Source organism: Hydractinia symbiolongicarpus, chromosome 4 (genome assembly GCF_029227915.1).
Source record: "Hydractinia symbiolongicarpus strain clone_291-10 chromosome 4, HSymV2.1, whole genome shotgun sequence".
NCBI classification, from domain to species: Eukaryota; Metazoa; Cnidaria; class Hydrozoa; order Anthoathecata; family Hydractiniidae; genus Hydractinia; species Hydractinia symbiolongicarpus.
Window position 1 is genome coordinate 5,867,017 of NC_079878.1, and position 26,916 is coordinate 5,893,932.

Here is a 26,916-nt window from a genome sequence, read left to right on the forward strand (position 1 = left end):
AAACAGTAACAACAAACACTAGCCGTGAACACTTAAAACTACTTGAAAAATAATACTACTGAGATCTTTATTTCATACTGCAAATCCATAACAAGAAATAATTTTTCAGCTTTTATTTTGATCAGTAAAAATAATGTAAAAATACAAATGTTTACATGTTAAAAGTAGATAAAATAATGCAAGAAGCACGCATTAAACACAACAATTTTCAACATGCACTTTAAATAAAAGAGTAAACAACAATTTCAATAAGAAGGTGTAAACCGGGCGTAAGTATATACCTAAATGATTTGGAACCTAGACTTTACTTCATTATAAGGCAATAGAAATTTGAACTCAAATTCGAGATTTTCAACAATTTTCAAACCTTGTTATATATGGCGTCTAAAATGTGTTGTTTAAATTATTTACTTCTTTTTGGGACCAAAAAAACTTGGTGCTAATAAAATTTGAGGCTTCTTTACAGACTTCTTGGCAACTTCTCCTACAGCTGGTTCCGGAGAAGACTGACTCTGTATCGCTACCATCGTTTTTGTTGTTACTGAAGAAGGGGAATTGTCTTTAGATTCTGACGAAGTACTGTCTGGTGTTGGTGAAGAACTTGGTGCAATTTCACACAATGAAAGCATCCCCACTAACGCTTCAGAAAATTTGTCATCTGCGATCTAAACACAAGCAGATAAGAATTTCTACATACATACATCCAACTTTTAACCGACTTCTTATAAAAATTTAACTTAACATTCCCCATACCATTTTGTTGGAAAGATTTAACAGAATACATCACACCACATCCTTATATGAGACAGCATATTTTAAACAAATTTTGGCATAAATTAGCCTGCAAAATTAAGGAGGCATTTCACTAAATTGCAATTTTAGGTAAAATATTGAAATCACAAATTCACCTTTACTTCTTCTGTTTTTTCAGCTTCCTCTTCAAGTGGTTTAGCTAGAACTTCCTCGTCTTCATCTCCTTCATCCTCCTCCTCACCATCAGTATCGCTATTGCTCTCCTCCACGGGGTCATTCATACCCAACATTTCTTTTAGCTTATCATCATCGCTAACTGGTTTAACACCAAGGATGTTTTTTAAATAATCATCGCCATTCACTTTACCAACGCCAATCAAATCCTTTAGTTGTTCATCTTTATCCCTAGGTGAAATCCCTAACAGACTCTTTAGCTCCTCGCCCCTTTTAACACTTTCCGCACTTCCTTGTATGTCAGTGGGTACCCCTATTAAGTTCTTTAGTTCTTCATCTTTTGATGGCATGCCAAGAATGTCTTTTATTTCTCTGTCTGCATTTTCTGAATTTAAGGAGCGCGCATTGTCCATCGAATGTTTGTTCTTCATTACAACCTGAATAAACCAGAGAAAGAACAGAAAAACGATTTTTCATCATTTTAACCTTTGCGTAAAAATAAACATCGCGGAATAACTAACCTCTTAAGGTAGTTTTTAGACATATGTCAAAAGGAAAAAAAGCTTTAAATTGAACTGACTTGGATTTTTCAGCTTATACAACACAAAAAGAATTCCACTCAACGAGAAGTAGCTATTATAGTATTTTCTTTGTTCGACTGACACTAAAATATTATTTGTCTCACTTACCTGATGTGGAATGAATGGATTCTTGCTTCTACTGGCTGAGTTGTTCACCTTCGAATCTGATTTACTCTGAAATACAAAATAAAAAGTTAGTCTTTGCAATAAATTAATAAAAAGATCAGAACAAAAATAATAATGGTCCACGTTATTTAAAAATACGTAGCTACAATAATATTTTTATGGAATTATATTAATAACAAAATCAACTATTTGTTCGTTGATTCGGTAATTATAGCATATGTTGGTGTCCAGTTGTTCATCGTACCAGCAGTGGTTGATCAATCCATTAATCGTTCTATGAGTATTATATTCTGTTCACGTGTTTCGCGCGCTGCTCTTTGTTTATTTACTCATGATCATTGATTGGGTATTTATATGGGTATTTATTCACCGAAATAAAAATACTGAAGAAAGTTTGTCTGGGTTAATGTTTTATAAAACCAGCCACATCCTCCCTCGTTTCTCCAATAATGCTGATTTCTCATTGGTTCAGATTGTTAGGTTTCTCAAAACGTATACGCCAGCCTTTTGAAACTTATCTGCACAGTCATTCTTAACTGGGAACAACCCACCCTGATTTGATTATACAAACGTTGTTCACTGATCGTCCGTTCGATGGTTCGTTGCAGAAACAGCGGCGACATGTTAAAATAAAATAAAGTTATCGTTTGCTCAATCAAATTCTGTTTCTATTGATGTATCCGCCATCTTGTAACGTGAAAATTCCGTACCAGGAAGTAAAAGGTTAAATATATCAAGTTAAAGGTAAAACATATAACAAAAAATACCATGTGAGCATCATTAGGATGTGGCCTTTGCGACAGGTGTCCCTGGGAGTAACTTTGTCTTGGTTGAAAACCCCTTTCATTATGTCTTTTAGGCGTGGCACCACCAAAGCTTCCTGGAGATTGGTACAACTGTCGTGGTCTCTGCTGACTGCTGGGAAATGGATGAAATTGAGGTTGTTGGAATCTCCCCCCAACCGGAACTGGTGTCAGATGGAACTGGAGTGGAGACGTCACGGGAAGTGGTCTAATAGGAGATAATATTTGAGGTGCTCCTCTAAGACTGGGATGTAATTGTGACTAAAATAGAATAATAAAGAAACTTCATGAGATACTGATTAAGAAGATATTATTTTTTACATTTCCAGCTAAATTCCACATACCAGATGCATTAACGTAACACTGGCTGCGTTTTCCGCCGCAAGTTGTCGCGTGGTACACATACCGCCACTACATTTGATGGTGGGCCCAATGAGAACTAATGCACTGGTTCCCTTTTAAAATAAAAAAAGTGTCAATCATTCATGTGGGTTTTGAAGAGAGCTAATATTCCATACTGCGTAAAGAAAGTCAGGTAATAAAGTAAATTTTCGAGCTATCCCTTATGAAATCAGTATGTAATAGAAGAATTTTGATCACAAAAATATCAATAAGACAGATAACTTCAAAGATTCTTCTACAGATGAAAAAGCTTTGCTTCAGACACGTCACTTACTTAATGTGATCAAATGTTTAAGGGAGTTTAGATGAGAGAAAATAAGTGTTGATCGACCTTGAATTTTTCAAACTTTTAAGGGTTAATGTCAACAAAATTTCTTAAAGTTCTTCACTTAACAATTTCAGACGTTGTAAAAAGACAGCATGCAAATACACGAAAGATCTAAATGTTAAAGATTTATAAAAATACAATTATGTCCAATCAGATAAGTGGAGATTACACACTAACCTGCTGCGTTTCAGAGTATACATACTTTGGTAGAGGTAGATTGGATTGTAAGCATATTTGATGCAACATGGCTACAAACGAATTTTGGCTAGACGAAGAATGATGTCAACACATTAGAAACACAATAAAACAGCAACAGTAATACAAATAATTGCTTCCAAGGTACGCACCTAGCAACAGTGGGTTGGTATAGAGAGGGAGCTAAAAATATAACAAAACTTGAATAAGTATATATACGTAAAAAAATGGAGAAATCATTATAGATCAAGTCTTTTATTTTTTAAAGGGCGGGTCCTACAAAAACCCGGGTAAAATTAGCCCCACAGTTTGACCGCCATAACACCCGAGGACTACGTTGTCGCAAAAAGGTCTCCACATGTTTTGAAAAGACGATGGGTTGGGCTACTTAACGTTAAAAACATGAACCCTATAGATCTTGTCTTCGGCACCAATCGCGGTTCAAGTTTCGTGTAGCTGGTTATTTGTTGACTAAAAAAAGGATCTTTTCAAAAATGGTCCGTCCTTTAAAGTGTAATCTTTGCAATAGTAAACAAGTCTTTTTGATAATAAAATGTAAAGCAATTTACTTTGAAATTCTCTAAATATATTTATGCACACATTTTTTTAATTCTGTGTTGTCTCATTGAACATTTTTATATCATAAACAGTGTACCTGACACTGTGACAAATTGTTTGCTTGATGTAATACTTATATGTAACTAGTGTAGTAAACATGATTTATATACAGCATTTACTTTTATATAACATTGACAGAAAGGTAACTCCTATGTATAGAATGCAAAAGGGAAAAAAGAGATAAAAAATATATTTTTTGTGTGGTTAAACCTACCTTGTTTTTGAGGTTGCTGTCTATAGCTCTGGGTACTAGATTGGCTGTCTATATGTAGCATCTGATGAATAACAGCTGTCGCATTCTAAATTAGATGAGAAAACTTGTTTTTAATTCCATAATATAGTTTCAACTTACGATAGAATAACCAGAGGCTTGGCTCAGTTTGTTCACGTGTCTTTAAAAAGACTCACAATGATTGGTTGTTTATTTTAGCGTCATCTACGTAGTACTATTTTATTACCTGGTCAACACCTTGTTGAGGATGTTGAGGATGATGAGGATGACGTGGTGATGGTGACTCGTTCTTCTTCATCTCTTGCCACATGTTCATGAAGTCATTATTTGCACCAATTTGTTGTGGGCTGAATAACAAGAAATAAAAAGAATATAATATATAATATATTTGCATGTGTGTTCTGTCATATGGGTTTTATTCTACTGGTTCACAAAATCCCTTCTTTTTTCAGTCTACACACCTGTTCTTTACGATCTGTACGGGTGTGTTTCCACTCTGCCGTTGACGTTGCGGTGGTGTCGAATTTGGTTGCGCTTTCTTATTAGAGTAGCTTCCCTTTAGCCAGTAGTCTGGGGATACCAATTCTTCCTTCTGTGCAGATTTTCCTTGAGTTGATTGACTTTTTTGGCTCGGAGATTTGCCATATATTTTCGTTGGAGTTTGAAAAGCATCTATAATGAATATAAATTTTTAAACAACTCCTGTCTAATGTTCAAAAGGTGTTCAAAAGAGACGAAGGGATGCTGAGGTAAAAAATGACACTGCACGTTCAAGATTGTTGATAACATAAAATATCAAAATTTGCTCTGCCTTAAATATGACAATTTATGCAGTATAATTAAGTTTGAAATTTTTTAACGCGATTGCCAGAGAAAAAAAGATTTATGGCTTGTTAAACAGCTTTTTAAGCACTATACTATAATGCCGACATTACTTTTCACCTATGATTCCGTTTAATGCCAACAAAATTCTTGAGGTACTTCACAAGCCACATTCAATTTTATTCACAACACTGAGGTATGGTTAAAACAGTTTAGTTTGTATAAATTACCAAAATAAAGAAAATCTTCAAGTTCTAGTAAGTGTGGAAAATCCAAAAAAATTTAGCTATGTCAATAGAGTGCCATGTGACAAAATCCTTACGAAGTATAACTTTAATTAAAAATAATTCTCTCATTATTCAAACCACACACTTTTCTTTTCACGTTTCACTGGTAAAAAAAGGTATTACAAACATACCAGATCTTTTAGAATTACATGGACTGGAGGCTGGAGATTGAGTGATCTTGCTTTGAAATGACATTGGAGAGGAAAGGGGGACGCCCTTTTTCTTTTTTTCTTTGCGTTCACCGTAGGAGATATTTAACAATGAGTAACCCAGCATAAAATAACCACGTTTTTCTTTTGATCTAAAATCAAAACCAACGCTAAAAATTGACAAAAACCAAAAAAAAAAAATCCCAAACCAAAACAAATAAATAAGATTATTACCTAACTGGCATTGCACCAAGAAATGTTTTATCGTACAAAACTTCATAACGTGTTTCTGTGGGAGAGTTTTTATCATTCTCGTCTGTAAGAACTGAAAGAGAAAAAGGAACTCTTGATAGAGCTTTCTATGGCCTGGGTAATAATATACCAGCAAACAAGTTAAAACTGTAAGCTCCAACACTTAGATAAGTATTATACTAATACTATTTTAGTAAAATTTATTATATTATTCTTTTGACATATTAAAAGAAAATAAATTTTGTATTCTTTATTTCGTTGATCCTCATAATGAGTGTAGCTTTTAGGCAAAAAAAAAAGTTTAAAAAAAGTTAATTTGTCAAATGATGTTAGTATAAAACATCTCCAACATTTAAGTAAGCATTAATACTATTTTTAGTAAAATTTATATTTTTTTCTGACATAATCTCTTACTGTGATGATGTTAGCATAAAACAGAAACAAAAAAGATAGCAAATTTCGTCAGGTGAAAATTTATTGTTTTAAAACTTGTAAACAAACGCAAAGATTGAACTTCGAAATAAATATAACACATACAATACATAAAAATAAGACATAAATATACCTTGATGTATTCCAACAATTGTTCCTTTTAAACCAAGAGGTACAGTAATTCCATTTTGAACATTCACAACTCGATCCAGGAGAAGGAATTCAGTATTAGGATCTGGTGATAATTTTCCAAACTGTTCTGTTGATCGAAACAACAGGAAGGGCTTTAATTTGACTTTTACAATTTTTCTTTCTTTATGTAAATCCTATAAAGAGAAGCATCATCTTTACGTGTTTATAAAACTCCATCTGGTACTCTACGAGTTTGAACATTTCCACCCCATAAGTTTCACATCCTATCCCAAAATTTAGCAAAGTATTATACCTCTAGACGTTCAATTTCTCGTTCAATCTCCTGGACTACAGGTTCATCCAATACATTACTTCCACACCTCACATGTTGCACGTTGTGGCAAGGTTGACTTTTTAAAAACAATTTAATTTGTTCAAGATACTTCTTGCTAAAATCAAAAGTGAAATATTGAAATACTAACTGTGAAAGAAAGTCATCTTTTTATTTGGAAAAACAAAAAACAGTGAACTAACTTACTCTTTCTTTGGAAACAACTTTGAAAATACATATTGTTCATGATTGGTAGCTCTTCCTAAAGCTTCAAACACCTCTGGATACTTCTTCATATATGCTTCAAGTATGGCAATTGTTGCAGGCGGGTAGGTCCAACCTTTCTCCGCTCTCCGTGCAAATCCTAACGCCTAAGCAACAAACGCATTATCATGATTATACAAAATATCAATTTTTCTTAGTTTGTTTACACCTAAGTTTAGTCAAATTCACAGCCCCAAAAAGTAAACGACTCGTTATTGTTCATAATAGCTCGTTCGTGTAGTCATGGAAGCTTGTCAAAGAAAATTCCGAAAGCATAATATATACATGAAAATTGTCTGAATAATTTTGTAGTATTTTCTTAATAACTCATAAAAAAATCATCATAAAATGCAAAAATATATCGCCATACGAACGTCAATAACAGTTACACACCTCCTTGTTTTGGCCAGAATATTTGAGTCTCAGTCCAATGTTACCAAGGTTTCCACTACCGTACTCTTCTCTTTCGTATATGTAAACATCTCCTGTTATCCGTCCTAGTAACTGAGTTGATATTCCAAGACGACGGGAAACAGCATGATCAGATATATAATGAATCGACAAAGAATCATATTTACTAATGACGCTGGTAAAGTCTGGTTCAGGGTCAACTTTTAATGCAACACGGACACGTCCAGCTTCTTTATCACACTCAATCACCTGATAATTAGAAATAAGATAAAAAGACAAGTTTAACTTAGTTTGTCAGCAAACAAATTCAAATAAACAAAAAACTTACTTCTCCCGGGGAACCATAGTGTGGTGAAGCCATCATGAAAATATTTGAACCAGCTGGATAAAGATTTTCAATGGAATCAAATACCTCACACTGTTCATCATTAACACTAAGGTCCTAAGGAGGTATAAAAACAAAACTTTGGTCATAACATTTTTCAAATAACATTTATAAAACATAAGGTAGCCTTAAAGAAATGACATTAAAAATGAATATGACTTTACCTGTACTACACCTTGATATGCATAAAAGCTGGATCGTGGGCTCCATTCTTTTTGCAATTTCACAGAACCTTTGTGTCCACACACATATCTGAAAAATTTAAAGGTCACTGTTTGCATTCTTGTCAAAAATTGAGAAACTTAACTGAATAGATTTGAAGATTCAATTAGATAATCCTAGCAACTGATCTGAAAATTGTTGTTCTTTCCATTCGAAACAAATACAAATGCTCAAAACTACTATATGGTATAGCGTGTAAAAATCATAAGAAACCGAAAATTACGCCAACCTTTTCCCTAAGAGCAAGTTTGCCTCCACCATCACTTTAACTTCTCCTAATTCGATACCTCTTCTTCCCATATGATAAGTTTCAATAGCTTTCATCTCACGCACAACGCTTTTGTATTCTTCACCACCGAGCATTTTAGATTGCAATTGATTTTTTCCATCCAAATAGTAGTGTATACTGTCATCACAAACCGACTTGATAGTTGCTTCAACCATGTATGGCCATTCCACGTATGCTGTTTCACCAAGGAGATGTTTTGCAATTTCTTCAATTGACTAAATTTTAAATTTATTTCAGTGACAAGGCAAAAAAATACTCTGTCTATACAGTACTCTAACTATCAAAAAAATAGGTCAATCTGAACTAAAGAAGTGTGGGAAGTATTGCAGTGAAAATATATTGACATTGTGGTAACAACTTGTAAAGAAAATAAGAATATGTTATTCTTGTAACTTACTGGTAAGCTTCCTGGAATGATTTTTACAATCATATTATTGTTTCGACTGTTTTGTTGAAACACTTTCACACCAGCTTTTTTCAAGTAACTTTCGTGCTTGAGTTGCTTCATGGTTGGAAAACCATGGAAATATACATCAAGTAAAGTTCCTTTCATTAAACCCTTCTTTAATAAGCCCATGTCCAGATGAAAATGCTCTCGATCAAGTTTCTCTGCTTTCGCTTTACACATGTTTATGTCATCAAAATGTTCAGGGTACGAAGACGCATAAACAAAATTTAATGTTTTATCATATTTGTACATAAAACACTTGCCAAAGGAATTACGCTCTTTTTCTTCATCAGTTAAATGTGCATAATTGGGAAGCATTGCCCTTAAAAGCCGCCCCTATAATAAATATAGATACATAATTATTAAAACAATGTTGACATCATTTTAGCATAATCATTAAAAATGCCTATAGCTAAATATTTTTATATTGGGGTGTCCAATAGCTCTGCCTAAGCAAAATAGGTTTACTTTAGGTAACTCTTTTACATAAACATAAACATTCTGAGAGCGAAATAAAATTTCGTTTTGTTTATTTTGACTTTAAAAGAAAAGGTCGCTTCAAAATATAAAGGAGGTTTTTGTGACATTTTTAATATTTGACTTTAAAAAAGCTGTAACAATTTTGACTTACCAAAATGGTTGGGCTTAAACCCTATCAAGAAATTTGGTCACCTTTATATATCCACACATACGTCTAGGTATAGGGTTTAAGTTTCCAAAAATACTTAAATAGGAAATATTTAATGTGCATGTTTTTGATTTATACTTTAGCCATAGCTAGTAATTTTCTGTATTATTTTTATTATTATTACTAAAGTTACCCAGGATAGCCTCTTCAGTTTCTATTGATACTGTTATCAATATGGGTCCCGTAAAGCACATTTAAAGCTGCCATTTGAGCTATGAGAGCCGTGCAAACACAGCAATTGTTAAACTAGACAACTGCCTAAGATATCAATCCTGTTCTCGTGCGGAATGCTTAGATGAAAGACGTGATTCTTTTGTAGTCTCTGACATGACTCGACCAGGGATTGAACTCAAGACATTCAGCACTAAAAGCAAACACTCTTATACATGGCCACCAGCCGATAAGTCCAAAATTGCACTTCTATTAAATTTTTAAAATGCTACACAAATTTATATAGGCTATTTCAACCTGTGATAAAATTTTAGGCTAAAATAACCAAGTAAGTCAATTTTATGCACATTTAAATTTTTTAGCCTTTTTTCAAAATTTGTAAAAATCACACTATTTTGGAACTGATTCGAAACCAAAGATGGAATAAATTTCATTTTTCCTGAAATGCAAACATTTATTAACACTAGAATAATGAAATTCTCATTTACCTTTATTTTACAAAAAAATTACCAAATATCACAACAACAACAAAAAATCCTACAATAGCTGTTACTGTTTAAAGAGGTACTTGCCTCATCAATAAAAGGGATGAGCACAACTGCTTCCCATTCTTGTTGTTTGCCATTTAAATCCGTTCGAAATTCCGTTGGGTAAAAATCAATAATAGGTGAATTATCCATAACCATCAGATGCTGTTTGAAAAAATAAAGCATGAAAGATTATAAACAATTTAACTAAAACGTGAGTAAAAGGTGTCATCTAATTTTCTTGTGAGTGTGTTTATGCTTTTGTCATTATTGTTACAGTTTTTAATTATTTATTTTCACAGAGAAGAGGTTACTGTTATACTTAATAATCTCACTTGAAATGCAACAGGAAGTAACTTCCTGCTTGCAGCTGGCAAAACAGCCAGGAGTTGTTCAAACGGATGAAACGGTTTTCCCATGTCGAAATGCAACTCTTTGATGTCAAAATTAGCCACATCAGAGATGTACGGTGAATAATGATAAGGATAATACCTAATAGAAAGAGTAATAATACACCGGTTTGCTATTACATTTTTTGACTTTTTATTTGATAAGACTTTTTAATCAACAGAAGTTGTTCTCTACCATTCCTCTAAATGTATTTAAACAACTTGTTTGCAATCATCAAAAGTAGAAAAGACATACCAACTCCAAGATTGTAATCCATTGAAGTAATAATGAGCATTCCATTGCAAGGCACGGACATACTCATAACAAATTGTGTGAATCTGTTCGCTAAATATAGAAAATTATATAAAAAGATAAAAAACATGAGAACTGCCAAAAAATTCATTCATTTTTACAACAACGTCTGTAATCATAAAATAAAAGCTAATAAAACTGTATTTTATTTTCAAGTGTCAAATTATAGCATTGAGATAATTATTTTTTGTATTTGTCTAAAAGTAAAAAAAAAATTACTCATCAACGATGTCCATGTCAAATTTTTCCATATAGTAATGCCGTTTATGTTGTTTGAATTCTAGTTCAAATGTTTCTTCATCCTCAACCTCTACATCATCACAGTCACCGTCACCATCTTCATTACCATCAACATTTTTGGGTGCTTTGTCTGGAGATTGTTTAGAATTTTTATCAAAATCTGCAGACATGCTTGCTAGTGCCGAAAATGGGTTATTTTGCTTCACTGGACTGTGAAAAAACTCATCTTCATCAAGTGAGACCAAAAACTTTGAAAATTTCTAAATATATATAAAAAAATACATTTAATGCCACAGTTAAAAAATGGTGATAAGCCATTATGCAAGTGCCAGTTAGTTTTTAAAAATAATTTATGTGATTTACAATTTCTGATATATTTAAGAGTGGGAGGAAAAAAGAGCAGCTGTTGGGAGTAAGGCTTAGGCTTACAAATAGAAGTCCTAAAAAGTTTCAGGACAAAAAAAATAAAATGAAAAGATTTGATAATATTTGGGTGTATTGAGTGGTAAAAAATCACATAGGCAGCCACAATACTTGATGAAATTTAGTACACACCTTTGACATAAAAAACAGTGATAGAATGACTAATCTGTCATGTGGAAAAAAAGAAAAAAGGTTCACTAAGATCTATTTGATTCTTAACCTCATGAAAGTGCTTTAGAAAACTTTTTTTAACTGTATCAAGAAAAAAATTGGCTTTACATGTATCATTACTTTTTGGGAGCAAATATACAGATAAATGATTTTGTAAATTGAAAAAAGACAATCGTAGATTTTTAGGACATCTTTTTTCTTTTTTCTTCATTTAGTAAATGTTAAAAAAATTCTTTAGTTTTAAAAAGGATTAGATAAAAAGACATTATATCAAACACACAAAAGAAAAACAAGGTTCTTTATTTAACTACGAAGCTTAATAATTCTTGATAAAAAGATCTCTAGTGACTGATGGAAATGTATTACACCATTGACAGTAAACGAACCTTTTTTTCAGGACTTCCTTTTTCACCACTTTTTAATAAATTTCCAGCACCTTTACTTTCAAGCCATTTAAGATCAGCATAAACTTCTTCAAAACGATCTCGATCAAACTAAAAATTCAAAACTGTAATCAGGTCCTTAGAAAGAATCCAAAGCTTTTATGTTTACTAACATGACAACATATTGATCTGGAAAAACATTGTAGCCTATGTCATTATACTACCAGAATTCACTTGCTTCTCTGAAGACTTCCCAACCCTACACTGAACAAAAACAACTTATATTTTGATAAATTGTATGATATGATTAAAAGCCAACTTTACCTTGCTTAAAGTTTCGAAAAACTTTTTCAAGCGGTGAAGATTGATATCCCCACCGTTGTTAAGATATCCTGCATAAAAAAGATGGGTGATAATAATTTCTAGGATTCAAATAAGCTTAGTTTGGACAAGAATAATTTATGAAGTCTGTGTAAGCCATGTAAAAAATAAAACTTTAATTGCTGCTAAGAAATATGATTCTGTCAAACTAGAAAGAATGATTTCTTAAAAAAAAACACCCACTGCAAAAATATTAATAGATACCACATGTATTTTCAGTTGCAAAAAAGAAACAATTTCCACAGAATTTACTTTAACCCTATTCAGTCTGGGTATTTTCGAACATATTATGACCAGGGGGTGGCCTCAATAACTTTTCATAGGCTTGTTCAAATTGAATCAAACTTGGCACACTTATAGTACGTCACAAAAGGAACAAAATGCCGGCAATAAGTTTTTGCTTGCACCAGCACATTTTCTGTGACGTCATCAAGAGCTTGATATTTCTTCAAAATGCCAACGTCTACTTAAAATTCAATTACTTTAGTTCTAGAGCGAATTTTTGCATTCTGTTTGAAGTTTCTGAAAGCTAAATAAAAGTTATTTAACATATTTTCCAGTTCTTACATAAGTCGCATGAAAAGATGCCAAAAATTGTACGAAAATTATTTTTTTTCGATTTTCGGGTAAATCAGATTAATCACGTGTTCCAAAAGATGGAAAATGATTCTTCTTGATGAGACAAAGTTGTGTTGTAAGTTTCAAGTTCTAAGGATAATCCTAACAAGAGTTATTATATTTTCCAAGTTATAAAGGTTTCATAGAGATTTTTAGGGGTAGTTTTGAGTAATAGCCAATATTAAAGCCTCTGAGAGGCTTGGCGGAATCGCCCCCCCCCCCCCAAACTGAATAGGGTTAAAACTATGTAAATTCATCTGCACATCACTTAATTTATTAATTTTTTCAATTTAAATATATAAACAGAGGACATATATACCATCTGTTGTTGGTAGGAACTCTTTGTATACTCCAAATAAATAAGGCAAGGCGTCGTGGTTGATATGCATATGTGGCAGATGAGGAATAAAGTCATTGCCAACCAGAAAACTTAATAATATCCAGTCATCTATTAATCTTTCCAAGTCGTAACGAAAATGTAAGGAAGGCTAGAAATAAAGGAAGAAAAATGTCATGTAGTGAAAAAAATATTTAGAAATATTTAGTTGGATGTAGTCAAACTAAATTTAATTGTATTAATGCTCCATGTCCTTTTTTTTTTTTAATAATCACGTTGGCATTTGCTAACTATACAGGTTTTGCAATAACAATGGTAGAGTCACTTTTATTTGAAAGTTTTGCCTTAAAAACACTGATGGTTGATGGAATGCTCAGATGAAGGGATGCTTAAAGTAACATACCTTTAGAGATCCAAATTCAAAGTCAATGTATTCCCTCATCAGGGATAAGTGAAGTAAATGAAATGTTTGCTGTTCTGGACGTGTCAGCCTTTTTGACTGTTTTCCAAATCTTACTTCTTCTCTAAGCAATGCAAAGTGAGGTTCGTGACTTGTTAACCCCAACATTATCTACATGAAATTCGAAAAGCATTGCAAACATAAAAACAGACCATCTAGAACTTGGTGATTCATTACTACATTCATTTTCGTTGTTTTTTGGGGTTTTTTTACTATAATAAAATAAAAACAATACCAGAAACTAATTAATCAAGAAACAAAAATCTGAAAAATTTTGAGAAATTAAAAAATTGCTCTGCAAAATTGCTCTAAAAACTCTGTGACATTGTTCTACAATTGAATTATTTAAAGCATTGGGAATTTTTAAATTTGTTAACTGTTGGTAAATATCATTGTCATATTTCATGCACTTACCAAATCAGCATCTAATCCATACAAACAATGACGTGTATTTGGGTCGTACCCAGGCTTAGACTTGCAATAACGAATGAAGTCCATAACTTTGTGTTCTCCTTCACCAGGGACCTAAAAAAATTAAGACAACATAAATAGTACAAACAATTCTTTTTTTCTAATCAACTACCAAGGTAAACTATACTACTTACATCATGACCAGATAAGTAAACTGAACACTGCTGCCACATTGGATCTGTTGAAATCTTTTTGTTTACAAAATACTTTAACTGTACTTGAAGTCTTGCCATGAATTCGGTACCTAAAATTATGCATTAGTTAGTTTACGAGATTGTAAAACTTAAAATCACAAGTAAAATACAGAATATAAGAAAGCCAGACCTGGTGTTATGCAGTTAGAATCAAACCTATCTTCTGTAGGCAATGTTTGGCCTTTTAACAGGGCCTTACGAATGTTGTCTTCTGCCTCCTTAGCAGTTCTATAAACAGAAAAACAAACAAACAGGTCAACATCCAGATTGCAAAAAAAAAAAAGATAAAAATTTTAAATATTTATCACCTGAATCTTCGACTTCTTTGTTGATTCATTTTAGCTCTTGGAGCACAACCATCCACCGCCATAAAGAAATTTTTCTTAGGTTTAATGATGCGAAATAAAACCTACATGTCAAAATGAGAATTGCACACACAAGGAAAAGTAATATGTTAAACAACTAAAATGCAAAAATAAGGGAGATAATGATATAATATAATTAAATATGTTCTTAAAAATAACTAACCTCAATATAATTAAATATGTTTTTAAAAATTTCTGCTTCCGTTATTCGAAAATGTGGGTCATCATCATTGGGATGAGAACACGGGTGAATAATACCATTCATATCAAGATAGAGATTATCAAACTCAGGAATCTAGTAAAAACGTATATACCATTCCTGTTTAAATTCAACAAAATAACATACAAGACGCATTCTATATTTTCTCATTAAAATAATAATAAAGGGGCCAGCCTAAAAAATTACAAAAACTTATTGCGGTTTTTTTTTCTCCAAAAAACTGCATTAATCAAGGAAAATATGAACATGTTTTTAAAAGTTCCTCTGGTTGAGTATTAGTGGCAGTTTTTTTTACCTAAAAAAATTTCAAGCACATATAATCAGGGGAAAGTTAATTTGCTTGTGTGTCAGGTGTGTCTCCTGAAAAATCCATGCAAAGTAGCTAAAAAACATGTGCAGCAATTATCAAATTTTTTGTCATATTTTAAAAAAGGTGGAAGATTTTTTATTTTAAAATGTTTAAAAAGGATTCTTCAATTTATGTATGTAATTTGTATGGTCTTTACATTGCATTTTTTTTAACCAAATGTGACCTTAAAATTCAAAAATATTGGTTCGAGTAAACAACTTGATGGTAAATAATATAACCAGAAGCGTAAATATTATTATAAAGAAACAGACATTCTGATGATGACCTTTGGAATGTAAGGTTGAAATATCAATTTTAAAAGAAACGTTTTCGACTCTCTTTCTTTTTAATAATGTTTAAGCTTCTGGTTTGACCTCCAAATATTTTAAGAATTGGAGATCAATGGTTCTTCACTTACAATACCCAGAGATTCATAAAAATAATTCAATATGGCACATGTGATGTATGTGTTGCTAAATGCTTGGAATTGGGGGAGAGGTCTATATTAATTTTATTTGTTAACAAAGAATGAAATTTTTAAGCTACTAGCTAGAAAAGGTCAGAATATATAGTATAGCAAGGGCAAATAAAAGTATAAAAGTATAAAAAGCTCCCAGTTTTGTTTCCTTAAAAGTGTCATATTCCGACGTGTCCTTGCTAATCTTCTACATAATGTAAAATGATGTCATTTTTTTTGCAGTCAAAAATTTTTGTAAATTAACAGGGCTGTTTTTTACTCCATTTTAAAAGAACACTGATGTAGTTGATTGTTTTATTCTTAGTTTTTCTTTTGGCTATGGTTTCCAAAAAAATAGTTGCAGTTGAATGTGTATTATTAATAGTCACATGTAATTTTGAATAATTATCTCATAAAACATACCTGGTGTTCTTTAATGACCTGGCTTAAGCAAGGATACCTTTCAGATAGCCAACGATAAAACTTTGGGACTCCCATTTTTTTCTAAATCCTAAAGCATAAACATAACAACACGATGACTCATCAAAACTTCTCCAACCTTAAATGATTTTTGCCTTATAGAGAGAGGCTATTTCTGCTGAAATTGCCAAAGTGCTTTCTTGTAAAGATAACATTTTTATGGATGACAACATTGTATCGGCTATTATTATAAAGGACTCTTTAAGGCTTATCTCCTTATCTCCTGTGAAAAAACAAGTTGGCCTCTTATGAAAGATCTTTGTTATCTAGGAATCCGTTAGATTCTTTGAAAATCTTTATGGCTTCTCTGTCTTAAAAGTTATGCTAATTATGCAAAATTATGATGTCAAGAACTAGTTCAACCTGTAATTCTGGTTATTGGGCATAATTATCGTAACTAGATATTGAAATTTATGTGAAATGATCAAAATGCCAAACTGAACGACCAAAAAACATTTTTAATCATATATATGCCTTGTCAAAACTGTCAAATACAACACCCACGCAGAGCTAGTTCATGCCATCATGAATGATTAGTGGGACTTCTACGTCCAAATTCTAAGAACCAATCAAGAAGTTTGTAATAAATATGCAAATACCTAGACAACTTTCCAAGGTATTTCATATGAAATTAACTTTACCTGCTCTAAATCAGGAAACTCTACTAAAAGATAGTACAGTCGAAAAATCCCTCCCTCAATCGCAGTATTTGTCAAAATGACTCCATAAGGGGCACACATTGTTTAAGCGATAGTCAAATCTATCAGTTTAATAGAAAAAGGTTCAAAACCTTTTTCTATTAAACTGATTTATGTTACATTTCCATGCAAGGCAATTGTCAAAGTTACTTTAGCCGTTGTCAGTCTTTTTCAGGAATATTTGAGTAGGTGTGCGATGATTCCCACGTGAAAATCAAGTAACGCGTGCAATGTAAAACGCACGTGCAAAGAATGTTACCCCTGCAATACAGACTCCGAGGTTATTTTTGTTAAGCATTCATTTTGCGGTAAAAAACGTTTTAAATCGTGAACCACAAACACGATGATCGAGCGTCTACCGGTATAGCAACTCTCTCAATCTTAACTTCCTTTTCTACATGTCCAAAATAGTATACATGACTATATTGTTATTTTTATATTTATTGTTTATTTTTCAGCAAATAGGCAAAAATATCCGTTGTTTTCAAATTAAAAAAAATCTTTATCCATGTGGCTTAAAACTTCAAAATTGAATCAGAAAGTTCAGCTACACTTTAACAAAATTTTTACAGAAAAATATTTATACCGCCTGTGGGTTTCGTTTTTACAGGCATAAAGAAAAAATCCTTTAAATTCGGACTTGCTATGGTTTACAATTGTTTTGTCAAATGATTAATAAATTATCTACAATTAAATCCATGATAAAATGTCTATTCCTCCTGTAAGTGTAGTTTTGCAGACTTGCTTCATCCGTGCTCCGTCGGCGTTCATCTCTGCATTAGTTAAGAACCTCATGGCTGGATTTCTCGTGTAAGACCTGGTTACCAATGAAGAAGGGGCCAGGCAAAAGAGATTTATGTCTATGTAGTTCTTTTAACAAGTCAGGAGTCTGTGAATTAGCTAAGTCAGGTTGGCTATGAATAGGCTTGCTCGTGGATTAAAAGGACCAAGACTATTCAATAATTTCTGAGATCTTAAAGTGTCCGACCAAGACGGAAATCTATCAAACGTTTTGTGTGACAACTCTCCAAAAATTATTTCAAAGGCTGCCAACGCATGCTACAAAATGGATTTTATAGGTTAATTTTGAAAACTCAATATTGATCGCATGTCTCTCCTGAAAAAGACTGCATTGTGGAGGAACACCATATAAATCTATTTTCCATAAAGAGGGCGATGTCAATAGTAGCTTACAGTTGGTCGGTCGGCGAAAAATAATGAAAAAAAATTATAAAAAATGACAACGGAGAAGGGTTACGACAAGCATATTCTATTTTTGCATCAGGCATGCAGATAATATTATTTTGTTGCGAAGGAAAATAATAATAATTTGTCTCACTAAAAAAATGTTTGGACAAATTTGTTCGCTTGTTTTGAATTATTAAAATAACTAGCTGTCAAGATGAAAAGATAAAAATGTTTGCATGCTCAATCAAGCTTTTTCTAATGTTAAAAAGAAGAATAGGCGAAACATTAAAAAAAATTTTTTTTAATTCTTGTCTTGACAAAATACAGGTAAATACATTTACATAAAATATCTATAGATGAATTTCGATGTTTACATTTTTAGCAGTAAGCTCTTTCGGCTCTGGCATTTGCACACGCCCATCTTTTTTCCTGCCATGCAAATACGAGAGCCAAAAAAGCTTACTGCTAAAAATATAAACAACGAAATTCATCTATAGATATTTTATGTAGATGTATTCAGAGGCATTTATAAGACGTTAAATGAATTGAAATAAATCAGAAGGCATAAATCTACACTCAATAATAGTTTAAAACTTTAAACAATGTTTCCCTGCGAAGAAATGCACAGGAAAAGACTTCTCTTCACCAAATCCTAGCATCATTTTTCCTGCCACGCAAATGCATGAGCCAAAAAAGGGCTTATAATGATGTTATGTGTGAGTGCCTAAATATATCATACATATTGTATATTTATAGTGTATCAACTAACTATCCATATGGTTTCAGGCTAGCTATCTGCTTTCTCTGACACTACTGTGCACTGAGGTGATTTTTTAAATTTTATAGCAAGCTATAGGTGCTGCTCTAGCTAGCTAGCTAGCTAGCTAGCTAGAGTTTCCCCTACAAAAAACACATTTATAAAAGAAAAATAGTTTCATGTATCAGTTTCAATAATTCATATTGCTCACTTATTTAAAACAATAAAATGTGTTTTAGATAAAAAAAAATATTTAGCTAGCACTCTGATGTTATGATGTAATGTGTTGTATCGTATCACCCCACATCAACGCTGCCATTTATGGCCGCCATTGATTTGATCTCGCTTGCCAATTGTGACGTCTAGTTCTCGAAATTTTGTCTCGCACACCCCAAGTCAAAACAAATATCACGCGCAGATCACAAAATGATTTCGAAACATTTTTCCGTTGTTTGCAGAAAGGACAGTTTGCAGCAGAGCAAAGCGTTGTATTTTTGCTGCAAAAAATAGCACAAACATGAACTTCTTAGTTTTATTCCCCTTTCTGATATGTCTCCTGCCTGTACGCGGACAGGAAGCAAATCTTCTAATTTCTGTTAATCCTGATACGCAAATGCTTGTTGACAGTCTAGGAAGAGAGCGTTTTTTTCATGGTACAAATGTTGTGGTAAAGCACCCTCCATTTCACCCAGAAACAACAGGTTTTGGTCCTACCACATTTTCTGAGAAAGATATGCAGATTTTACAAGAACTCGGACTCAATTCTATACGCTTAGGTAAGTTAAATTACAAGTAGGCTTTTTTTTTAGTTTTCTAACTAGCACTTTATCTTTGATGTTTATATGTTTTGTGTGTGTGTGTGTGTGTGTTATAGTCAACATGGCATTAAAATGATGACACAGTCTTAAATAGAGGTCATTTTAAGATCTTTCTAAAGTAAAGCAACCATTGATCTGTTTCCCATTAAGAAAATATTCATGCAATTTTTTGACACACTAGTCGTTGCTCGTCCTTTTTATACCGCATTGCCTGCGTCTCGCTACCTGCGCAGCTAAGCTACCATTTTGCGTGACAGACAGACGGACGGACAGACGTATACGGGCATTATAATATAGACAATGTTATTATTGTGTTAAAAGATGTTTCACTTTAAAGAAGAATATGATGTGCGTGTAACAATTGCGATGGCAGCCATTTCTTTTGCAGTGACAATGATGTTATAGCAAACTTACCCTCAGTAACATCTGTCGTATTTTTCACCGATAGATTTAAAGGGATCTCTTACCTCAAAAAAACTTTTTCTATATTGAAAATATATCTGGTGTAAATAAAGAATTCAATAATTATGAGTTTCCTTCTCTTGTAGTATCTCCAAAAAAAGAGAAACTATTTATTAAAATTTACCTTTTTTTACGACATGCCAACGCTGTTTTGAAAACTGTGCATTCATAATGGTGAATTAGCTTATGTAATTAAAGTTATGATTTTAGCAGATAAAAAATATACCGAACAAGTGTGAAGGAAAAGCCCTGTATTGTTTTTAACTTTTGTAAAAAGTTACATTTTGTAACATTGTGTTTTTAATGTTAAAATTTTTCGAGAAAAGATCAGAAAAAAGATTAAATACTATTATTAAGAAGCACATTGTTTTCTCTGCAGCCAATAAAAGTTTACTCACACGCACATGTGGTACGTACCTTTGTGCAATAATACAACATTATTATTCCTACTATTGTATTTTAAAAGGAACTTCAGAAGCAATTTTTTGCTTTATTTCTTTTTAACCTGCACATCATTTTAGTTCACAATAATGTACTCTGATGGTCTTTACATCTACGCGCTTAATGTGGCAGTGTAGTAGTGGAATCATAGACTCAATGATAGACTTTTAAATTCTTCATCTGTCTAGATTTAAGTTTTCTAACAAATCTTGAACTTAAGCAATGGTTATTACCTAGAAAATTTGCATTAAAATTAAAAATTGCAGAAGCATAAATATCTTATAATTTTTTTTACAATAGCAATAGGGTTAAGACTGAAATAATCACATATTGATGCATTGTTTAAGGAAAACAAATTTATCTCATTTGTGAGTTACATTTGCACAAAATTAGTTTAAACTGTTTTCAGTTATCAAACAAAAAGAACTCTCAACAATATCTTGGGCACAAATAAAGGTTGTGAAACTAACAAAATTAGCTGAGTGCACTCTAATTTTGAAAAAAAACAGAGGGTGGAAAGATGAAAGAGGTAGAAAACTTTAGTAAAATTGAGAGAAATATTAGGTTAATTTTCCACATTTTCATTTTTAACATCAGTGACAGTTTTACTAAATGTAGTGGAAGGGTAGAATTTGCATAAATAAGCGGATCCTTACAGAAATAATAATATTATTATATATATATATATACCACAAAAAGCATTTCAAGTGCTAAACTGGGATAAATTCACAATAATCGTATGAGAACTACATAGAAAATATCAATGTGCATTAATAGTTCTTATCATGACTGGGTCAGAGTTCCCTTCTTGCTCTTCCTTACTGGAATACACCCTTAATTGATAGGCCAACTTCTTTATTGTTAGTAATTATTGTTATTTTACTGATATTTAGTACTGCTTTTTAGGAATGATGTTACCAGGTTACGTTCCCAAAAGAGGTCAATATAACGAGACATATCTTCAAGTTATCCAAAGCATAGTTGAAACGGCTGCTAAGTATGGTATTTACACATTACTTGACATGCATCAAGATGTATTTTCACCAAAGTTTTGTGTTGAGGGGATGCCTGACTGGATTGTAAACACAGGTATGCATGTATATTTGTGCTTGTACTTAAAAAAGAAGTCTTACAAACTAAGGGGTACATGTAAAAAGCTTAATTCAGTAAATTGGATTGGTTTGCAGTGCTTTATGTAAATAAAAAATGTTATATATGTTCGCCTTTTAAATATTTTTGAAAGTGACAAAAATAAAAAATGTTTTTGTACAACATAAAGTACCGAAATCAATGTCAGGTAAAATGATTTTCACTTGAAATATAATTATTTTAAAGATCAGCGTTTTACTAATTGTTGTCAAAAATTTGTTTGTGGTTAAATGGTATTTAAAAAAAAATAACTTAGTTTTATAAAAATGGGCCAAAATCACAATAAGTTTTGCAATAATTTCTCCCTGCAAAAATTTCCTTCCCTTAAGGTATTTTCTCCTTTATTATTTAGGAGACGCAAAACCTTTCCCATATCCATTTACAACAGAACCGTTTAAAATAAACCCAAGTACTGGATATCCATATCCTGAAGATTGTCAAAAATTTCCATGGGGAAACTATTATTTCACAGAAGCTGCGTGTAAAGCTTTTCAAAGTTTGTACAGTAATGTGGATGGACTTCTTGATGAGTGGGCCATGTTTTGGAAGAACACTGCCAAGGGATTCAAAGGTTATAATAGCGTGATCGGTTACGAGTTAATCAATGAACCCTTCTGTGGCGATATCTATAAGTAAGTAGATATTTTGTAGTTAATTTAACCTGTCCATTGTTTTTTATTTGATAGCGTATCTTTTATTCTAAATCAAGTTTCCGTGTCAAAAAAAACTTGCCTAATTTCTATCTGGTTTGTTTAATATAATTTATTATGTTTGGTGTTGTCCACACAATGACGTCATTTTTGCATTATGTTGGTAGTTTATATGTTGTTTCATCAGTTAGGACAACTGTGTTGCGCTTTTGCCTTAACCCTTATATAATCTACCACTTAATTCAATCGTTCAAATTAACTGGAGTGTACTGAAAGCATATGCTAAAGATAAGACACAGCTCACTATTTCCACTTTAGTATTTATTTTTTGCGCCACAGTTTTTACAGCGCCGGGCTAGATTGGAATTTATTTAGTAGAAAACTTATATTTCCATTTTAATTTCCGATGTAAGTATATTTTACGAAGTATGTGATTTTGATTTGACAGAGTCACACAGTTTGTACCCATCCAATCATAGTTGCTCGAGAACAGGCATTGTTACGTCATTGTTTTATATACAGGAATCCATTATTGTTAGTTCCCGGTGTAGCGGATAAACTTAATCTCCAGCCAGCTTACGACGTTCTGCAGAAAGCCATACGAGAAGTTGATGAGCTACATTCCATCTTCTTTGAAGGTGTGACTTGGGATTTCTTTGCTGTTGGTTTCACAAAAGTACTTGGTGGTGCAGAATACCAAAATCGTAGCGTTTTAAGTTACCATTACTATGAACCTCCAGATTTTTCGAAAACTTTAAGTTTTGCTGCTCGAATGGAAGATTTGAAACGATTAAAATGTGGAGGATTTCTGACTGAATCATTAACCGTTGGGAACGATTTCACTGACATGTATAAAATATTTGCTTTATGCGACAAGTACAAGCAAAGCTGGCATGGTTGGGAGTATTATGGCGACACCACACAGAACTTAAAACCTAACTCTAATCTGTCTCATAATAAATTCACAAAGAATATTGTTTTAGCGAACTTGTCCCGCACTTATCCACAAGCTGTAGCAGGTAACACGGAAAGCTACTCATTTAATCAAGAAAGTAAGTCTTTTGAGTTGGTATATACGACAACTTTATCTTGTCACAGCCGTCGCACGATAATATACTTCAACAAAAAGCTACATTATCCGAATGGTTATCGGATATCTTATTCACCGAGTACTCAACTTCACGTCAGTTACAGTAAAAATAGATTTTTGATTTATTTGGATCATAGCGATTCTTTGCCACATGGGTTACGTGTTTCGTTCCAACTGGTAGCTACCTAAATCATAACCCTCCTCCATTGTTAACCTAAATCATAACCCTCCTCCATTGTTAACCTAAATCATTATCCTTCTCCCTTGTTATGCGCAGCACTCACGTTCTACTAGTGTATGCGTATTATTAGATTGACATTGATTAGATTGACATTGATTGACAGTATAAAACAGATTTTTATACATTTTGTTTTTTTGTTTGTTTACTTGTTTGTTTTTTAAGCAATAGAGAATTGTTTTCCAAATTTTAGTCTCATACATATGACACGATGATCTAGGAACTTTAACAACTCAATATTATTAATCAAGGTTAAGCCTGCGTCCGAAACAACATAAAGTTTGGGAGTATTTTGTGCTCTTCTCGTGGCATACGTTGGAAAATGTAACTAAATTTTCTCTTAGAAATAAAATTTTCTACCTATCTTTCCCCTCCTCTACTTTTTTTTTCCAAAATTTTTTTTATCTAAGTCGTACTTTCTTTATTTTTTTTAAGTAATATCTTCCGCTATTTTCCTTTTTATCGATTATTTTTCTAATTTTTTAAAGGTGATAAAATTGCTACTTATTTGGGAAAAAGCTTGTCCATTAGCGTTTGTAATTGTAAAAATTTTTGGAGTTGTTTTACAGGAAAAGTTTATTTTTAATTTAACTGTTATCGCGAACTTGACATGTTAATCGGGAAAAACGACTAATTCGAAAACCAAGAGAAAGAAGCTAAGTAGCTAAATATTTTGCAAATGACTGGATTTTTCTCCTGCTATATTTCCCCAACTTTTTCTCACCCTCTCTTTTGTTCGAATTGGCACCTGAAATATTTCTTGTGGTAAGGTATTTATAGTGTAAAATTTTTAACGATTTTACAGAATTTTGGATATTGAAATTATTATTATTATTAAATATTTTAGCTATTTTTTTAGATTATTTTTAATCTTATTTTTTACTAATTTATTATTCAGTTTGGATTTTATGAAATTTTTTAACTTGATTAAAATGTTGTCCTTTCATAAAACCAACCTCCACTCGTTGCGCAATTCAGTCTGTAGTACACGAAAACCTACTATTCGCGAGCCCTAAATGACGTAACCAGAAGATTTAAAACTAATCGCAAGCGAACAGTTGCACAATTGTTTTCAAAATGACGTCTCAAAAAGATATTTGTTGTTGTTCTTACATATTTATAGTTTCACAGTCTTCGCTAAGAATTACGTGCACGCAGACTAAACACTTCGCGCATACGAGAGTTTGGTGAGTGGAGGCCGCCCTATAAACAGACAGATTATTTGATATCTTAATTTTATTATGATGCAAATATTAATATAAATCTGAAGCAAATACATAAATTATCAGTTATTCTACTTGTTCTCTTTTCGAAGCATACTCACGTATTTTAATTCCGCACAAAATCTGAAATTTTATTTTGCGATGACTTTTTCAAAGTAATTTTTACAGCACTACTGAATGTTAAATATCTTTCTAGAAACCCGTTGCTTCTGGTTCCCGGTGTAGCGGATAGACTGAATCTTCAGCCAGCTTACGACGTTCTGCAGAAAGCTATACGAGAAGTTGATGAGCTACATTCCATTTTCTTTGAAGGTGTGACCTGGGATTTCTTTGCTGTTGGTTTCACAAAAGTACCGGGTGGTGCAAAATACCAGAATCGTAGCGTTTTAAGTTATCATTACTATGAACCTCCAGATTTTTCGAAAACTTTAAGTTTTGCTGCTCGAATGGAAGATTTGAAACGATTAAAATGTGGAGGATTTTTAAGTGAGATGTACACAGTTGGAAAAGATTTTCAAAGTATGTACAAAATGTTTGATCTCTGCGACCAGCATAAACAAAGTTGGCACGGATGGATGTACAAACCGTACGGTTGTATTAAACAACATTTAGCCTGCACAAACGAAACCAACCATTCGGGCGCGCCCGGAGAAATCGTCGTTCAAAACACAAGTAGAACCTATCCGCAAGCGGTTGCTGGATTCACAAAGAATTACAAATTCGATCAGGAAACGAAAAATTTCGTTTTAACTTATGAAATCTCATCAGTCTGTGAAAGTAGACGCACTGAAATTTATTTCAATAAAAAATTACATTATCCCAACGGTTATAACGTGACTTTGACACCATATGATCACGTGACAGTCACGTTGAGCAGCAATGGATTTTTGTTTTATCTTGATCATGACGAAATTTTGACACCTGGTACTGAGGTCAGCTTTCAGCTCAACGCTTTTCAATAATTATCAGATTTTATGTGAGAGAAATGTGTTTTTTAAGTTTTTAAACATATAATATATAGAAATAACTAATTTTTAAATAATTATTTTTTGTATCAAAATATTTTACATGTGCAAGTATGTTTGCTCAATTATTCCTCCTCCTCCTTATTCGCTCTCAATTTTTTTTGCTGGCAAATAAATTGGTGTTATTGAAACATAATTAAGGTGCACTTCTTTTTTTAAAAAAAATACCACCCATTTTTGACAAAATATCAAAAAATGACTTCATGACTTTACTTATGTGATTATGTTGTGTTGAAAATCACGCAAAGCCTTGTTTTTATGTTATGTTTAACAAAAAGCATAAAATCAATTCTTTGAGTTATATATAGAAACTAGTTATTAGCCCGTTAAAAACCGAAAGTTCTCAATATTTTTTTTTGAACCAGAAAAGGTTTAGCCATCCAATATATTCCGGTCCTCAAATTATCACTTGTCGTACGTACCTCATACATCGTTATTTCGTGTATTCTTAGCACAAGGTTACTATTTGGCAACCATTTCAATAAAATACGGCTATAATTAAATAGATACTTTCTTTATAAGAATATCAAAGTCCTAACCAGACTGGTTATTATTCTTGCTCCCCTATTGTTCTAAACAATAGATCTATTGTTCTAAACAATAGATCTATTGTTTTTAACTTGAAATCCCAGACTGATATTCTTATAAGTCATATTCTGAAATAAAAGGCGTGTAGACAAGTAGATGTTTTTTAAACATTGTGCGCTGTTTTAGGTAAAAAAATCAGACTACATATCAATTTTTTTATTATTGGCCCAATATCAGGCAAACACGTTGTAAATATATCAAATGTTCAGTTACCCCATGCTTCGCAACCACTTATAACGGAAAACAACAACCAACTACAAGTCTAACAAGAAGACAGTAAAAATGGAAAACAAAAACAGTCGATTGCGATCAAGAT

General features: G+C 32.5%; 2 protein-coding genes across 4 annotated transcripts in view; one reads left to right on the forward strand and one right to left on the reverse strand.

Moving 5' to 3' along the window:
- Positions 1-98: 98 nt before the first annotated feature.
- LOC130640945 (5'-3' exoribonuclease 1-like) overlaps positions 99-26,916 on the reverse strand; it is a 39,534-nt gene continuing 12,716 nt past the window's right edge. Inside the window, exons 2-35 of one of the 2 annotated variants that reach the window (XM_057447564.1) lie at positions 16,217-16,306; positions 14,931-15,062; positions 14,711-14,811; positions 14,533-14,630; positions 14,343-14,452; positions 14,152-14,262; positions 13,681-13,848; positions 13,260-13,428; positions 12,266-12,333; positions 11,945-12,052; positions 10,944-11,224; positions 10,668-10,757; positions 10,358-10,514; positions 10,068-10,187; positions 8,586-8,972; positions 8,129-8,403; positions 7,842-7,929; positions 7,621-7,734; positions 7,275-7,541; positions 6,825-6,988; positions 6,600-6,735; positions 6,288-6,480; positions 5,705-5,795; positions 5,453-5,622; positions 4,674-4,884; positions 4,439-4,559; positions 4,195-4,279; positions 3,515-3,545; positions 3,345-3,432; positions 2,782-2,892; positions 2,402-2,698; positions 1,617-1,682; positions 909-1,364; positions 99-665 (exon numbers count right to left, since the gene is read on the reverse strand). In XM_057447564.1, coding sequence (XP_057303547.1) covers positions 408-665; positions 909-1,364; positions 1,617-1,682; positions 2,402-2,698; positions 2,782-2,892; positions 3,345-3,432; positions 3,515-3,545; positions 4,195-4,279; positions 4,439-4,559; positions 4,674-4,884; positions 5,453-5,622; positions 5,705-5,795; positions 6,288-6,480; positions 6,600-6,735; positions 6,825-6,988; positions 7,275-7,541; positions 7,621-7,734; positions 7,842-7,929; positions 8,129-8,403; positions 8,586-8,972; positions 10,068-10,187; positions 10,358-10,514; positions 10,668-10,757; positions 10,944-11,224; positions 11,945-12,052; positions 12,266-12,333; positions 13,260-13,428; positions 13,681-13,848; positions 14,152-14,262; positions 14,343-14,452; positions 14,533-14,630; positions 14,711-14,811; positions 14,931-15,062; positions 16,217-16,291 — 5,397 coding nt within the window. In that variant the 5' untranslated portion in view covers positions 16,292-16,306 and the 3' untranslated portion in view covers positions 99-407. Of the gene's footprint in view, positions 666-908; positions 1,365-1,616; positions 1,683-2,401; positions 2,699-2,781; positions 2,893-3,344; positions 3,433-3,514; positions 3,546-4,194; positions 4,280-4,438; positions 4,560-4,673; positions 4,885-5,452; positions 5,623-5,704; positions 5,796-6,287; positions 6,481-6,599; positions 6,736-6,824; positions 6,989-7,274; positions 7,542-7,620; positions 7,735-7,841; positions 7,930-8,128; positions 8,404-8,585; positions 8,973-10,067; positions 10,188-10,357; positions 10,515-10,667; positions 10,758-10,943; positions 11,225-11,944; positions 12,053-12,265; positions 12,334-13,259; positions 13,429-13,680; positions 13,849-14,151; positions 14,263-14,342; positions 14,453-14,532; positions 14,631-14,710; positions 14,812-14,930; positions 15,063-16,216; positions 16,555-26,916 lie in introns of those variants that run through there. The other variant, XM_057447563.1, reaches the window with a different exon arrangement.
- LOC130640949 (endoglycoceramidase-like) lies at positions 19,325-26,066 on the forward strand. Of its 2 annotated transcripts, none has more exons than XM_057447570.1 (4): positions 19,325-19,692; positions 21,544-21,726; positions 22,139-22,418; positions 22,959-25,056. In XM_057447570.1, the coding sequence occupies exons 1-4, from the start codon at positions 19,434-19,436 to the stop codon at positions 23,713-23,715; spliced, it is 1,479 nt and encodes a 492-aa protein (XP_057303553.1). In that variant the 5' UTR covers positions 19,325-19,433; the 3' UTR covers positions 23,716-25,056. The 2 variants fall into 2 exon arrangements, with proteins under 2 accessions (XP_057303553.1, XP_057303552.1); XM_057447569.1 differs by lacking the exon at positions 22,959-25,056 and adding an exon at positions 25,184-26,066 and having other exon boundaries at positions 19,335-19,692.

Excerpts from the sequence above, each read along its gene's own strand:
- LOC130640949 (XM_057447569.1), top strand. The coding sequence starts at position 19,434 with ATGAACTTCTTAGTTTTATTCCCCTTTCTGATATGTCTCCTGCCTGTA. Across the intron at positions 19,693-21,543 it reads ACTCAATTCTATACGCTTAG|GAATGATGTTACCAGGTTAC; the intron begins GTAAGTTAAATT and ends ACTGCTTTTTAG. Across the intron at positions 21,727-22,138 it reads TGACTGGATTGTAAACACAG|GAGACGCAAAACCTTTCCCA; the intron begins GTATGCATGTAT and ends TTTATTATTTAG.